A 13,409-nucleotide genomic window follows, 5' to 3' on the forward strand; every position below is an offset into this window, starting at 1 on the left:
TCTAAAAATAGTTCATCCTTTCACAATTCCTTCTGTGGATAAGGATAGCACTATTTTTAAAGGTCATGTAAAATGTAAATTTAATTTATTTTACAATATTTTATACAATCAGCCCAATTGTATATTTAATTATATTTTAAATTGAAAACTTATTAATAAGTGTCATCTTATATGCATGCAGTATGCTATACAGGCTAGTTTCTTTAATAAAACAGAGACTGGTTTTAAATTTTTATTAACCTAATAATAAAACCCCAACATTAGTCCAGCTGGAACAAAAACAAAAAGAGTTTTATTTAAAAAAAAGTAAAAGAAAACAGAACTTATTAAGTCACAGCAATAATACTGCAAAATATATAAAATGTTCTAAACACTGTTGAACTGACATAAAACAAAATGAAAATAATACATAGCAAATTCTAGTTGAGCTTTTCTAGAAAATACTATATTGTGTATTGTTCTGTCTCATCTATAAATCCAAAGCCATCTTTAAAACTAATATTTCTAAATACAAAATATTTTTATGGGTTAATAATATTGGATTCAAGAAAGCCTATTATAACAATTCTTGGATTTATAAAATACTTATGCATGGGCAATCTTATTTGTGGTCCTAAATTGAAGGAGAAAAAATACTATAAAATCAGTTAAGCTGATCATTGACATATAAGTGGAAAAGTTTAAGTTTTATTCCAACTTTGGAAATTCTTAATCTTGCTTCAGTCTAGCCTGGCAGGAAACGATCACTATAGATATTTTTGTTTTAAATATATAAACAAAACATCCTGTCTTTTATTGTCCCAATAGCTAGGCATGCACTTGCTCTATCATGGGGAGAGTCCTCCATGCTGTGCAAATGTCTGTTGGCAGCAGCCTATAGACATATAATGCTTGGGTAGAATCACATCTGGTAAGTAATGTCTCTCAAATCTTGATACAGAGGTGGGTACCCTATACATTAGAAAATTACATACAGCTACGCGATTATTTCAGTACGAGACCTCGCGATTGTAGGTAGGTATGGAGTTACTTGAAAAATGTAATACTCTTTCTGGGGCGTATTTATCACACTGCATTGGTATTTAACATTATAACATCACCAGCGAGCCACTATGACATCCCTTGGTAGCCATCCCTAAGTAATTGTTGTTTACCTTTTTGAATCCAATATCGTGTGCGTATTCTCTGAAGCACTGTCTGCAGATGTTCAGACCATATTTACGAATAAGACCATGACGATTGGAGCAGGCTCGGCTGAAAAAAAGAAACAGTAAAAACACGTGTTCTAACCAAATATGGTGAGGGAAATTTTTATTGAAAATATATAGTACATACCATGAACGCGATCCCTGTCCGTATCTACGAGGATGCGAGTACCAAATGTTTGCGTGACCCATCTTTATTACTTGGTTTTCATCAAATAATCGTACAGAAAGATGTACAAGATGGCGTTGCTGAAATTAAAAAGAGTTCTATAAATCTGTCAAAATCAAAAGTAATTAGGTTTTTTTTTTCTGACGTTCTAATATCTCTGAGTTCTTGCTTTTTTGAGAATTACAAGTATAAAAGAAAATATAATCACTAGAAGAGATGCTTGCCTCTTTCTTACCGAGACACACATACATATTTATATTTAGCCAATATTTAGCATTATATCTCGACTATTTCAACTGGTGCGTATACCTCGTTTGAACACTTGGTGCTTGAAATGGGGAAGTCTGACACTCGATTTAGTGTCCGTTTGTTTTAACTTGACGTGTGAATTGGATGGCTGAACTGGAAGGAAGCTTGAAGCAGTTTATGTTACATGTTTCATTATAATAATAATAATAATAATAAATAATAAAATAAAATCATTTTATTTCAGGTCGGGGACCCATATACAAAATTTAACACAAAAAAATATAAGACAGATTTTAAAAATTAATAAATAAGAAAAAAAAACAGTAATTAATTAAAAAATAAATTAAATTAAATTGAATTTCAATTAAATTTAAAATATAAATGCAACTATTTTATATTATTTCGTGTTTGGAATCTGGTGCACTTTTCGCCAATGTTTAATAAATAGCTGTCAGGGGATGCCTGAGCGACGACTCTAAGGAGCTTATTATTGGAATTTAAAACGATTTCCCAGAAACTCGCAATTCTCTTACGGAAAAAAAACTATAAATTTATATAAATTTCATCGATCTCATTTAATATAAGTACTATGATATAAATAATAAGTCGCGTCTAATTATATAGAATACTGTAATGTAATTGCATTAAATAGATAAAACGATTCTTAATTAAAAAAAAAAAAAACATTTAATTGGATAGTGGTGTATTATTTAGGAACTGACATACCACAACAATGATTTCAGACCGGAAGGTACCTTACAGTCACTAGCCCAAAGCCACTTTACGAGACAGCCATTTGGTCTTTTAGCGTCACTATAAACTTTAATGTATTTTATTACAATTAAGCGGCATATTAATTTACTGGTCTTATTCTATTGAATACTCTTTGGCGGCAATTTGCAAACGAACTTGTGCTTAGGTAAAAATAACATTTTCTTCTTCTTAAAGAAAACTATGTCTTTTAGCCCTTTCTACTAATACGGTTTTATACTGAGACTATTAAAATGCAGATAGCAGCCGATCCCCGATAAATAAAGGCCTATAAATGAGAGCCTACAAAACTAAAAACAAGATGGCATCAAGAGAAAATGGATAAAACAACGCTACACTCACGCATCAATTTAAAATAAACGTTCTATATGTCAACGATAATGCTGTATACACCTTTAATTGATTATTGTAATGGCACTAGACAGAATTTGTTACTATAACACATTTTTTTTTTCTTCTATGAATGTAGTTACAATTAATTGCTGGTGTAAAAAGTGCAAATAAATATCCTAGTTTAGAGCCTGGGTACTAACCTGGGCTGAGGTGTCTGACCCTGCGGTAGATACTATTTATGTCATGATGTGTCAATGTCAATATTGTCAAACCCAACAGGCATTCTGATTCGTCTTAGACCTTAGTTGCTTTTTTGCGGTTACCACTTGGACAATTAAAATTAGTAATATTCTGGTTACCACTTTAGAATTATCTGAAACACCGAAATGGGATTTATAGGTGGAATTATCAAAAGAATAATTAAACTAATAGTATATTCGGCTCTCGTAGTAGTTTTTATTGTTTTGATACCTAATCTGCCGCCGTATACAAAGTTTACGCATATCGAGTAAGTTTTGAACTTGAATTAACCTGTGATCAATGATAGTACCGTTAAGTGAAAGTCATGTACCATGTTTTTATTAAAATATTGAATGTTAACAGGCTTGAACCGACTCAACCTAGGGTAGGAGCGTTGGCTCCTAATGATGTCCTAAATAATGCAACAGCTTTATATAAACATAAATTGTTGGGACCAGAAACATTTCAAGTATGGAATGGTGAGATATATACAGGGCTTGCAACCGGGGAAATAGTAAAGTTGTCACCAGGAGGTCATGTCACATTTGTGACTAAGATTGGACAGCCCTGTAGTAAGTATTAAAAAGATTGTTAATGTTAAGTTTTAAAGTATTCAAGAAATTCAAAATAAAATTTGCGGGAGCACAACCAATAGTAATTTGTAACCACATTGCCATACTAGTCAATAATCACCTACCTAGGCATAAGGCCTAAACCAGGCCATAATCATCATCATCATCATCACATCAACCGATAGACGTCCACTGCTGGACATAGGTCTTTTGTAGGGAGTTCCAAGTTCCACGATTCTGAGCCGCTTGGATCCAACGGCTACCTGCGACGCGCTTAATGTCGTCTGTCCACCTCGTTGGGGGTCGACCAACGCTGCGCTTACCAGTACGGGGCTGCCATTCCAGCACCTTGGGACCCCAACGTCCATCCTTTCTCCGAACTATGTGCCCGGCCCATTGCCACTTAAGCTTCGCGACTCGTTGAGCTATGTCGGTAACTTTGGTTCTTCTACGAATCTCCACATTTCTGATTCGATCGCGTAGAGATACTCCGAGCATAGCTCTCTCCATCGCCCGCTGAGTGACTCTAAGCCTTCTTATGAGGCCCATAGTTAACGACCATGTTTCAGAGCCATAGGTCATCACTGGCAACACGCACTGTTCGAAGACTTTCGTCTTCAGGCACTGAGGGATTTCTGACGAAAAGATGGCACGGAGTTTCCCGAACGCTGCCCATCCGAGTTGGATTCGGCGGTTCACCTCCTTCTCGAAATTGGACCTACCTAACTGGATCGTGTGTCCTAGGTATACGTATTCGTCAACAATTTCGAGTGCAGTGTTCTCAACGATTACTGGTTGAAGCGGAACATGAGCGTTAGACATAATCTTCGTCTTGCTCATGTTCATTCGTAGGCCAACCTGTTGAGAAGCTCTGCTGAGGCCATCGAGCATCGTATTTAGGTCTCCCAGAGTCTCTGCCATTATGACTACATCGTCGGCAAACCGAAGTTGAGTGATGTACTCGCCGTTAATGTTGATGCCAAGTCCGTTCCATTCCAGAAGCTTAAAGACGTCCTCCAACGCAGCGGTAAATAGTTTCGGGGAGATAACATCTCCCTGTCGCACGCCTCGCTGCAATTGGATTGGTCTCGTAGTCTGATCCTGTATACGAACTGACATAGTGGCGTTTTTGTACAAACACTGCAACACTTGGATATACCGGTAGTCAATTCGGCATCTCTGCAGTGACCTAAACACAGCCCAAGTTTCCACCGAATCAAAGGCTTTTTCATAGTCCACAAACGCTAAGCAAAGTGGCCGGTTATACTCTTCAGTCTTCTGTATAACCTGCCGCAGCGTATGAATGTGGTCTATGGTACTAAAGCCCTTACGGAAACCGGCTTGTTCGGGAGGCTGGAAGTCATCAAACCTACGAGCGAGACGATTCGTAATGACTCTCGAAAACAGCTTGTAGATATGACTCAGCAGCGAGATGGGTCTGTAATTCTTCAACAAGGTATTATCACCTTTTTTGAAGAACAGAACCACCACACTCCTGTGCCATGCCTCTGGCGTTGTGCCTTGGTGAATAACGGAACAGGCCATAAGGTTGCATTTAAAATCCTGGTAAAATGTTGTTGCTGAAATGTTTGCTCAGCTCCCTGTCTTAACAGAAAAAGAGAAAGTTAGTAAATCTAAAATATTATGCTGATTTTAAGTCTTTACTTATACATTGTAAAACATGGAGAGTATTTTATGAAATGATAATAATAATTAATATGCTAATGTGAGTATATCACTACAGTAAAAGGTACACAATTCCATACAATAAAAGGTAGTGAATTAAATATAGTTTAGGTAAAAATTTATGCTTTAAAAGATCCAAATATGGCAGGTTAGCCCTTGACTGCAATCTTACCTGGTGGTTAGTGATGATATTTTCTAAGGTGGTAGCTAGGCTACTTGTTTCTACAAAGAATTGGTGGCACAACTTTCTCTTTTAAATTTTTTAGTTTCTACATATTTAAACAACTTAAAATTAAAAAAAAGAAATATGGTAATAATGTACACTCTAAAATTATTATTATAATGTTCAGTGAAAATAATTTAGTTTTGAGCAATAATAATTGATTAGTAGGTTGAATAAAAAAATAAAATTCAAAGTTGCTTACATACACTGTACATTCAATCACAACCAATCAGGAATGTATTCTTTAATGGTCAAACGATATTACAATAATAATTTACACATTACAACAAAAATGACAAAATTAGTTCTAAAGATACTTCCAATGGGTGGTATAAAAATTAATAACAGAAGAGCAAAATTGATAAACCCTTTTTTTGAGCTATGCTTAATTTCCAGGTGGACTAACTCAAGAGCACATTTGCGGACGTCCACTCGGATTCGTAATCGATGAGAAGAACAAACTTATGTATGTTGCTGATGCATATCATGGGATTTGGAAAGTAAATTTATTAACAGACATGAAACAGCTGCTGGTGTCACCACATGTTGCAATTGATGGAAGAGTTCCAATGATCTTCAATTCAGTTGCTTTCGATAAGAATGGGGATCTTTATTGGACGGATTCTAGTAGCGACTTTCAATTGAGAGATGGAGTGATGGCAGCTTTCGCGGATCCAACTGGAAGGTAAAATCCTATTCAAATATTTCAAACTTTAAAATCTAACAGTTGGTATTCGCAAAGGTTGTATTTAAATTAGAATAGATTTTAATGATTTTGGATAACTGGTCTGCCATTCGCATTATAGTCCCAAATAGCAGAAGAACATGAAGGGAATTCGGGAATTAAAAAAAAAACAGACATTATGTAAGCCAAGCTGCATACCAAAATTACTTTATGAAAGTAGACAATTTTAATTTTAGAATTGTTTTCATTTATAATATTTTTGGTACTAATTTTTACAGGTTATTCCACTACAACACTGCCAAGAATATCAGTAAGGTGTTGCTTGATGATCTATGGTTTGCAAATGGACTGCTCATATCACCAGACAACCAGTATGTTTTAGTTGCTGAATCATCTCGGTACAGAATCATCAAATATTATATAAATGGACCTAAAAAAGGCAACTCAGAAGTTTTTGTGTCTGGATTACCAGGTATGCGTTTAAACAATTTGTTATTTTTGAGGACAAAGTTTTTATTTTTTTCACTTCCAATTAGCCCTTGACTGAAATCTCAACCTATGGTAAGAGATGATGCAGTGTAAGATGGTAGCGGGCTAACCTGTCGGAGAGTGCCACTTACATTTTAACCATACCCCTAATTGGTTATGCAACATTGTTCCGGAACGCGAGCAGCACGTCCTGGAACCTTTAGGTTAAAACAACACACACACTCACAGGTTCACACACAACACAGGTTGTCAAAGTATGAACAGTTACAATATAAATAAATGAATTCATTTGGTTATTAATCTTAAGATATTGTGTTTATTTTCCATTGTTTGATATACGATTAGGTCATTTTAATGTATTGTAATTACTGGGGGTAGATTTTGCATACAAAGTTTATGTTATGTTGATAATGCATTAGGTGTGGTCATGGTCCGTTTAAATTTAGATAGATAGATAGCACCACTGTTGTTTATCTAATTAGAATATTCGTTAATAAATAACAGGGTCCTTGGTTCGATCATGGAGTTAGGCTGAATGTTATGGATTGGGTATTTTTGTCAAAAAAAAGTCTCTCAATCATTCCAGACTTAGAAGATTACTGCTGTCCACTGGAGTTTTGGCGAGAAATGTTAAGCTTTCGTTCCTGGTTATTATCAATAGCGTGTAATAGTAGATAATCATTAAAGTCTGAAGGATAAAGATCTAAACACTTATCCTTCTTTCGTATGAGACTGAAGGAATATTTTTTTAAGGGCCCTCTATAATCGACACTGAAGCCAAAACTGTATTTTTGTTTCATTTTTGTCTGTCTGCATGCATGTTGGCCGCCATACATTTTCAGGAGAGTTCGTACACTTTTTGCAAGATTTCACCTGCCCCCCCCCCCCCCCCCCCCCCCCCCCCCCCCCCCTGGGTACGCCCATGACTGAGCGTGATGATTATAAGTGATAGATACATTTGGTCTAGCTGGTAGACTCTTGTATATTATTGAAATTAAAAGAAAGATAAACTGCATTTCGAGTTATTTAATCTCATATATTTCTTTGAATTCAACACAGGGGAAATTGCACGGCTAGTTAATTATAAAATTCAAATGAAATAAAAAGTACTCAACCCGTGGTATCATTTAATACTTCTCAATAGAAGAAGGCGAATCAAATAACTTCTTTATCATATACACCTGTATTATTCCTACACAAATCATGAATACAATCTGAAAACAAGACCACACATCCACTATGAACGTATCTTCTATCGCCAAGTAGCTGTCTCTTGACTTGCTAGCGGCATACAGGTCGAGCATATGGCGGGCGTGAACCACGTGGCTTAACATGCGCTTTATCGACTCTATTATAACAGCTACCGCTATAGTATAGTTGTTTCCTTCTTTATCCTCACCTATCCATTCAAGAACTTCTTCGTGCTCTTTTCCTTCCTCGTCCACTGTACTCACTACCGGGTCTTCAGCGTTATCTGATATCCTGTGCTCTATAACTACGTAAACAAACACAAGTTTAGAGTTCATTATGCTGTATGTGTTGTCCAAGCAAAACACGTAGTCGCCGCTGTGTTCTAGTTCCATTATAATCGAGTTTTGAGTTTGTTTGTAATCGGAGAGCAGTGCCGCCCCTGTGGGATCTGTTACGTCGACCGATATGTCCAAGTCACCGTGCTGGCCGTCCAGCACTTGGTAATACAACTCCATAGTTTGGCCCGTTTCACCCTTCTCGAAAAAACATGTCCTAGTACCCGCGTCCACTCGGAAGTTCAAATCGGTTTCGTAGAATATTTGCGCCGCACATTTATCGCTCACGAATAATATACACATGCATATAATTAAAGGATACATTTTAATTGACTAAAGAAGACACAATATCTGCTGATATTCCGTTATGGGAAAAGGCATACAGCTTGTAATGTTTACACAAGTGCATAGCGACACATATGTAGGTAAATGTGCCAACGACGTGAAAATTAACCCGGAAAACATATTTAATATTCAAACCTGTACGGCAATTGTGTAATGTCAATTATGGAATCATCGTTACTTCATACAATTGACCATGCGTTCATTATAGTCAAGTTCGCATTATGTCCATTAAATGTAGACCTTAAGTCGCCGGTGCGCGGTGGTTTTAAACCAAAAGTTCTGGCCACGACTGGTTAAAGCAATAGAATTGGAGCTTTTGAGTTTCTTCTTAGAGGCGCCAAAAGAAAATTATGTACCGTACCCAGCCAGCTTCGCCGGGCTAGATTTTTCTTTATTTTATTTAAACAATAAACTTACATCATTAAATTTTTAATTTAAGTCTCATAATATATCAAATCATTTATTTATCTCCGTATTCATTCTCTTCTATATATTAAAAGCTGTATTTGACAGTTTGACAGTTCAAAAATAGGAGTGCTCCGATCGTCACTAAACTACAGGATTACTCGCCAGGTCAATCCGGAGATTTCCTGAAAGTTTCATTGAAATCGGTCCAGCCGTTTCGGAGCCTATACGGAACATACCCACACACTTGCTTTTTTATATATATATATATATACATATATATATATATATATTGTAAGATGGTTGTAATGACATCCCTGGCACAGCGGTGGCCGGTGAGCGTAGTAGTTTTATGTGGGTAGTTCCGAGTTCCTGGCAGGGGGCAACTTGGGAATTTATAATTTCTGAATTTTGTCTGGTCTGGTTGCAGTGGCGTGCACTGGGTTTCTAACTAGGGTATGCATACAGGTGGAAAATTGTATATAACGGAAAAAAATCCTCTTATACGAGTTATATATAAATTTTAGGGTAGGCAGTGCTTTTGTGCATGTATGAAGTGCACGCCACTGTCTGGTTGGAGGCTTCATCCATAGCTACAACCCTACCGACAAAGACCGGCACGATGTCGCGTTGAAACCGTTAGATGAGAATGAGAAATTTCACAGCTCTGGTTGAACAGACTTAACAAGATATAATTATTAAATAGAAGAATTATTTCGCAGGAATTCCCGATGTCATCCGCCCCCTACCCGACGGGTCCGGCGTGCTGGTATCTCTATATAGTGTATTCGATGATGAAAACCCCCTACTCATCAAGACTATGGCCTCCGCACCTCTGGCTAGGAAATTCTTAGCGCGACTCATTCGTCTCATCGAAATTCCATTTGAATTCCTTCATAGCCATTTTGGTAGTCACATTTTTGAAAGCATTGTCTATCAGGTGAGTTACTCTTAAAAATGTAATTGGAAATATTTTATTGTTTAAGCAACTAGCAGAACCGATAGTCGTTGTCCTGCAAAGCAGCAAAAGTTCATCCAAATCGGTCCTGCCTTTTAAAAGGAGTAAGCTCAGATTTACTCAGCGAAATTTATATGGAGATAGTTTATTTTAGGTTTATAGTTAGGTATGTAGTGATGCGATTATCACTATGCACTCGTCAAAAATAGGCGAAAATCTTCTCACGATTGTCGCAATAATCTGGTTTTTTTTTTAAATTTCAACTAAGAGTCGCCTCCGTTACGATTATTACTATTATTAAAATAACAGTAATATAAAAGACAAGATCTATTGCAAGGCCATATTTGCTTTTTATGCGTTGACTTGTCTAAACTATTATTCAAATTATAATATAGAATACCTTAGTTAGCAACATTGGTAGTACATATCAGCGAAATTGGTTTTAAAATCTGGCAACTTTCAATATTTTGTCATTTTCGATAAAAGGTACAAATAGTAGAAATATTCTTACGATTATACTGGTAAGTTCGCATCGAAACGGATGTAGTGACATCCGTTTCTTAATTTATTACCGTAGGGGTACAAGTACCACGAGAACCATGAGTCTCCATTCTATTCTAAAGTCATTAAATTTATTCAATTCACAGTTTGTGGTGTAAAAATTTAGTTTTCAAAGGAATGGTCTTAAATTTTATACTCCCAATGAATTACCTACTCAGTAAAATTTAAATGTCATAGATAATACAGGACGAGTTATAAGTCCTTCTTCCTAATTAATTTAGAATTTTGAATATTGAAACTTTTAATTCAAAACAATCAAGGCAACCTTTTTTTTATAGTTTTAATTTTACGGAACAAGCAGATGGCCCACCAGATGGTGAGTAGAAAAGCATCGCCTCCAAACAGAGCAATACTTCGCAGGGCATGCAAGGAAACTTGCAACGTGCAGTCATGTATCCATCAACCTAAAGCATGGTAGCCTCATGTGCCTGTAATAACACTGCCACGGGCGCCCTTAGACCGGAAGATAGCATTAAAAATTCAAAATTCATTTATTTCAAGTAGGCCTAATATAAGCACTTTTGAAACGTCAAGTCTGGCTGTGTGTAGTGACTCTACCACCGGTAAAATACTGCTTAGCGGCAGATAAGCGGCACAGGCACGATGGTAGTACTTCCCCAGACGAGCTCTTATTACAAAAAGTTCTACTACTACTAAAAACTAATCTATTATATCAATTAAATTAAAGCAATCAGTATTAATCAATTGAAAATACTTGTTTTAGATTGGCAATTTTGCAAGTGTAGCCAGTCTTTCTCCAGGGCAAACAGGACTAGTTCAATTAGACTGGAATGGCAATATTGTAGCGTCGTACTACAACACAGATGGAAGTCTACTCCACATAAGTGATGCGATTGTCTTTAATAAAAAGTTATATACTGCCTGTCCACATTTGCAAAATTTTATCGGTGCTGTACCAGCTCCACCACAGTTAGTAAAAGCTTTTACTGTTAATAAAGCATCTCCGAAGGAAGAACCGAAAGTAGAATCTAAATCAGCGGAACTAAATAAACCTAAAGTAGACCAAAATAAAGAAATACCCCAGAATACTAAGCCTAGCACGCAAACTACTACACCAAAACCAAATGTTCCTAAAGAAAAGGTGGTGACACAAAACACTGTCCCCAAAGAAGATAAACCCAAGAATAAACAAGCAGATACTAAACAGAAAGAAGAAGTTATCAAAGCTGCAGCAAAACGAACAGATCAAGTTAAAAATGACGTAAAATCCAAAGCAGATTCAAAGCAAGGTGATCAAAAGCCCAAAGTATTACCGAAGGAAGAAAAACCAAAAGTAGTATCAAAAGGCACTGAAACTAAACCAAATGTTGCATCGCAAGCTGTACCAAACGCCAAAGCCGCACAAAAGGATGCAAATCCAAATCTCAAAGCGACACCACAAGCAAAATCAATAAATAAAAATCAAGAATCACAAGGGAAACCAGTCAAGGAAACTGAAAGCAAAGTTAAAATAGATAAATCCAACGATGTAAAAACAGAAGCAAGCAAAAAAGAACCAGTAGTACATTCAAAGACAGTTACAGACCAACCTGGCGCTAAAACGGCCCAAAAGGCACCAGAGTTAAAATCTGAATCACAAAATGTAAAAACAAAACCAACTGTATCCGACTCTAAGCAAAAAAAGAATGATGCTGAAGCAGCGAAAAAACCCACGAAACAAGAATCAGGCAAAAAGGCAATACCGGTCAAAGAAAATATCCCGTCCGACACTGCCAAACCCAAAAGGGAAACACTGAAAGTCATAAAAAAGACTGGACCGGAAGAAATCCCTACTCCTCAAATATAAGTGCAGGTTGTGTTTTAAAATTAGTTTAATATTTTTTTTATTGAGAAGTCTTAAGACAATCTGTCAATGTTATTTTATAAAAATCATTTTATAATTATTTATTTATGAATAAGGCATATTTTTAAATATCTTTATGTTGTTACCATTCCAAGCATCTACATTCCTTATAAAGTAAGGTATTTCTGTGAAGGTTTTTTCAGTATTTTTGTATATCTCGAGGATTTTATATATTTTTTTCTTTTGATATTTTTTTATTTGGGTTTTGTTTCAGCGCATGAGCGTAGGACCACTTATGTTAACAATTATTTAAAAATCTATTATAACAATCTCGTTTCCTTTAATAAGTGCAATATATTATGACAAATATTATTCAAAAAAAATCTCATCACATAGATTACATATATTTTTGTGATCCATAATATTTTTAAAGTTTTAAATTTTATGTTTTTAAATATATTTATATATACTTATATCCAATTTAACTTTTAACAAAAGGTTAGATTAATATATAAGTATCTATTTAACAAGCAATGTTTTTATTAAACGTTTTATACATGGTGTTTATTGTTTTTCTTTATAATCATACAAGCATATCAAGTGTTTCTATACAGACTTTTAATTGAACCTTTTGCCTAGTGTCACTGATCTCTATTATAGTATAATACATGTCAGGGCCCATTGGCGTGCATAGAGGGTATGCACGGGATATGCAGATGATATAATAAAAAAATAGTTAAGGCTTTCCTTAAGTTTTTTATATCTGTTACTGGAGTTTTTCTTCATTTTATATAATACTCTCTATACATGCCACAGTCAGTGCCTATTGCTTATGCAGTCCAAAATTAAAGCGCGCAAACTAGGTGTCCAACCAGAATGCTAATTAGTTGAGACAATTTAGACGAATTGGTCCAACAGGGATTTATGTTAGCTAAACAAGTTTTTTTGTAGCTTCAAATATGTTGTTCATTTAAGGTACATGAATAAACTGAAAGTTGAAGTAGTTGTTGTGTAACTTATCAAGATAATAAACTTAACATTTAACTAACTCTGTAAAGTATGTGTGTTCTTTGTAGTTTTTAAATTTGATTGAAGTAAAAATCTCAGATACAGGACCTGATAAACATACACAAATTTACGTCGAAGTGGATGAGATGTTAGTTTAAATAAAAAAAATCACTATCGGCC

At 35.6% G+C, this 13,409-nt stretch overlaps 3 protein-coding genes across 3 annotated transcripts; 1 reads left to right on the forward strand and 2 right to left on the reverse strand.

Moving 5' to 3' along the window:
* Positions 1-219: 219 nt before the first annotated feature.
* On the reverse strand, positions 220-1,496 carry LOC120632292 (40S ribosomal protein S29). Its single transcript, XM_039902125.1, has 3 exons — positions 1,336-1,496; positions 1,155-1,254; positions 220-269 (listed from the first exon to the last, which is right to left on the reverse strand). The coding sequence occupies exons 1-3, from the start codon at positions 1,395-1,397 to the stop codon at positions 261-263; spliced, it is 171 nt and encodes a 56-aa protein (XP_039758059.1). The 5' UTR covers positions 1,398-1,496; the 3' UTR covers positions 220-260.
* A 1,518-nt stretch (positions 1,497-3,014) lies between these two features.
* LOC120632101 lies at positions 3,015-12,627 on the forward strand. The gene is made up of 6 exons (XM_039901890.1): positions 3,015-3,235; positions 3,331-3,539; positions 5,845-6,133; positions 6,412-6,605; positions 9,621-9,838; positions 11,142-12,627. Exons 1-6 carry the CDS (start codon positions 3,114-3,116, stop codon positions 12,222-12,224), a joined length of 2,115 nt encoding a protein of 704 aa, XP_039757824.1. The 5' UTR covers positions 3,015-3,113; the 3' UTR covers positions 12,225-12,627.
* Positions 7,750-8,739, reverse strand: LOC120632102 (transmembrane emp24 domain-containing protein 1-like). Its single transcript, XM_039901891.1, has one exon. It carries the CDS (start codon positions 8,470-8,472, stop codon positions 7,750-7,752), a length of 723 nt encoding a protein of 240 aa, XP_039757825.1. The 5' UTR covers positions 8,473-8,739.
* Positions 12,628-13,409: the final 782 nt, after the last annotated feature.

This window comes from Pararge aegeria, chromosome 19 (genome assembly GCF_905163445.1).
Source record: "Pararge aegeria chromosome 19, ilParAegt1.1, whole genome shotgun sequence".
NCBI classification, from domain to species: Eukaryota; Metazoa; Arthropoda; class Insecta; order Lepidoptera; family Nymphalidae; genus Pararge; species Pararge aegeria.

Coding starts and splice junctions, on each gene's coding strand:
- LOC120632292 (XM_039902125.1), bottom strand. CDS start 1,397: ATGGGTCACGCAAACATTTGGTACTCGCATCCTCGTAGATACGGACAG. Junction 1,255..1,335: donor GGACAGGGATCGCGTTCATG/GTATGTACTATA, acceptor TCTTTTTTTCAG/CCGAGCCTGCTCCAATCGTC.
- LOC120632102 (XM_039901891.1), bottom strand. CDS start 8,472: ATGTATCCTTTAATTATATGCATGTGTATATTATTCGTGAGCGATAAA.
- LOC120632101 (XM_039901890.1), top strand. CDS start 3,114: ATGGGATTTATAGGTGGAATTATCAAAAGAATAATTAAACTAATAGTA. Junction 3,540..5,844: donor TAAGATTGGACAGCCCTGTA/GTAAGTATTAAA, acceptor CTTAATTTCCAG/GTGGACTAACTCAAGAGCAC. Junction 9,839..11,141: donor TTGAAAGCATTGTCTATCAG/GTGAGTTACTCT, acceptor TACTTGTTTTAG/ATTGGCAATTTTGCAAGTGT.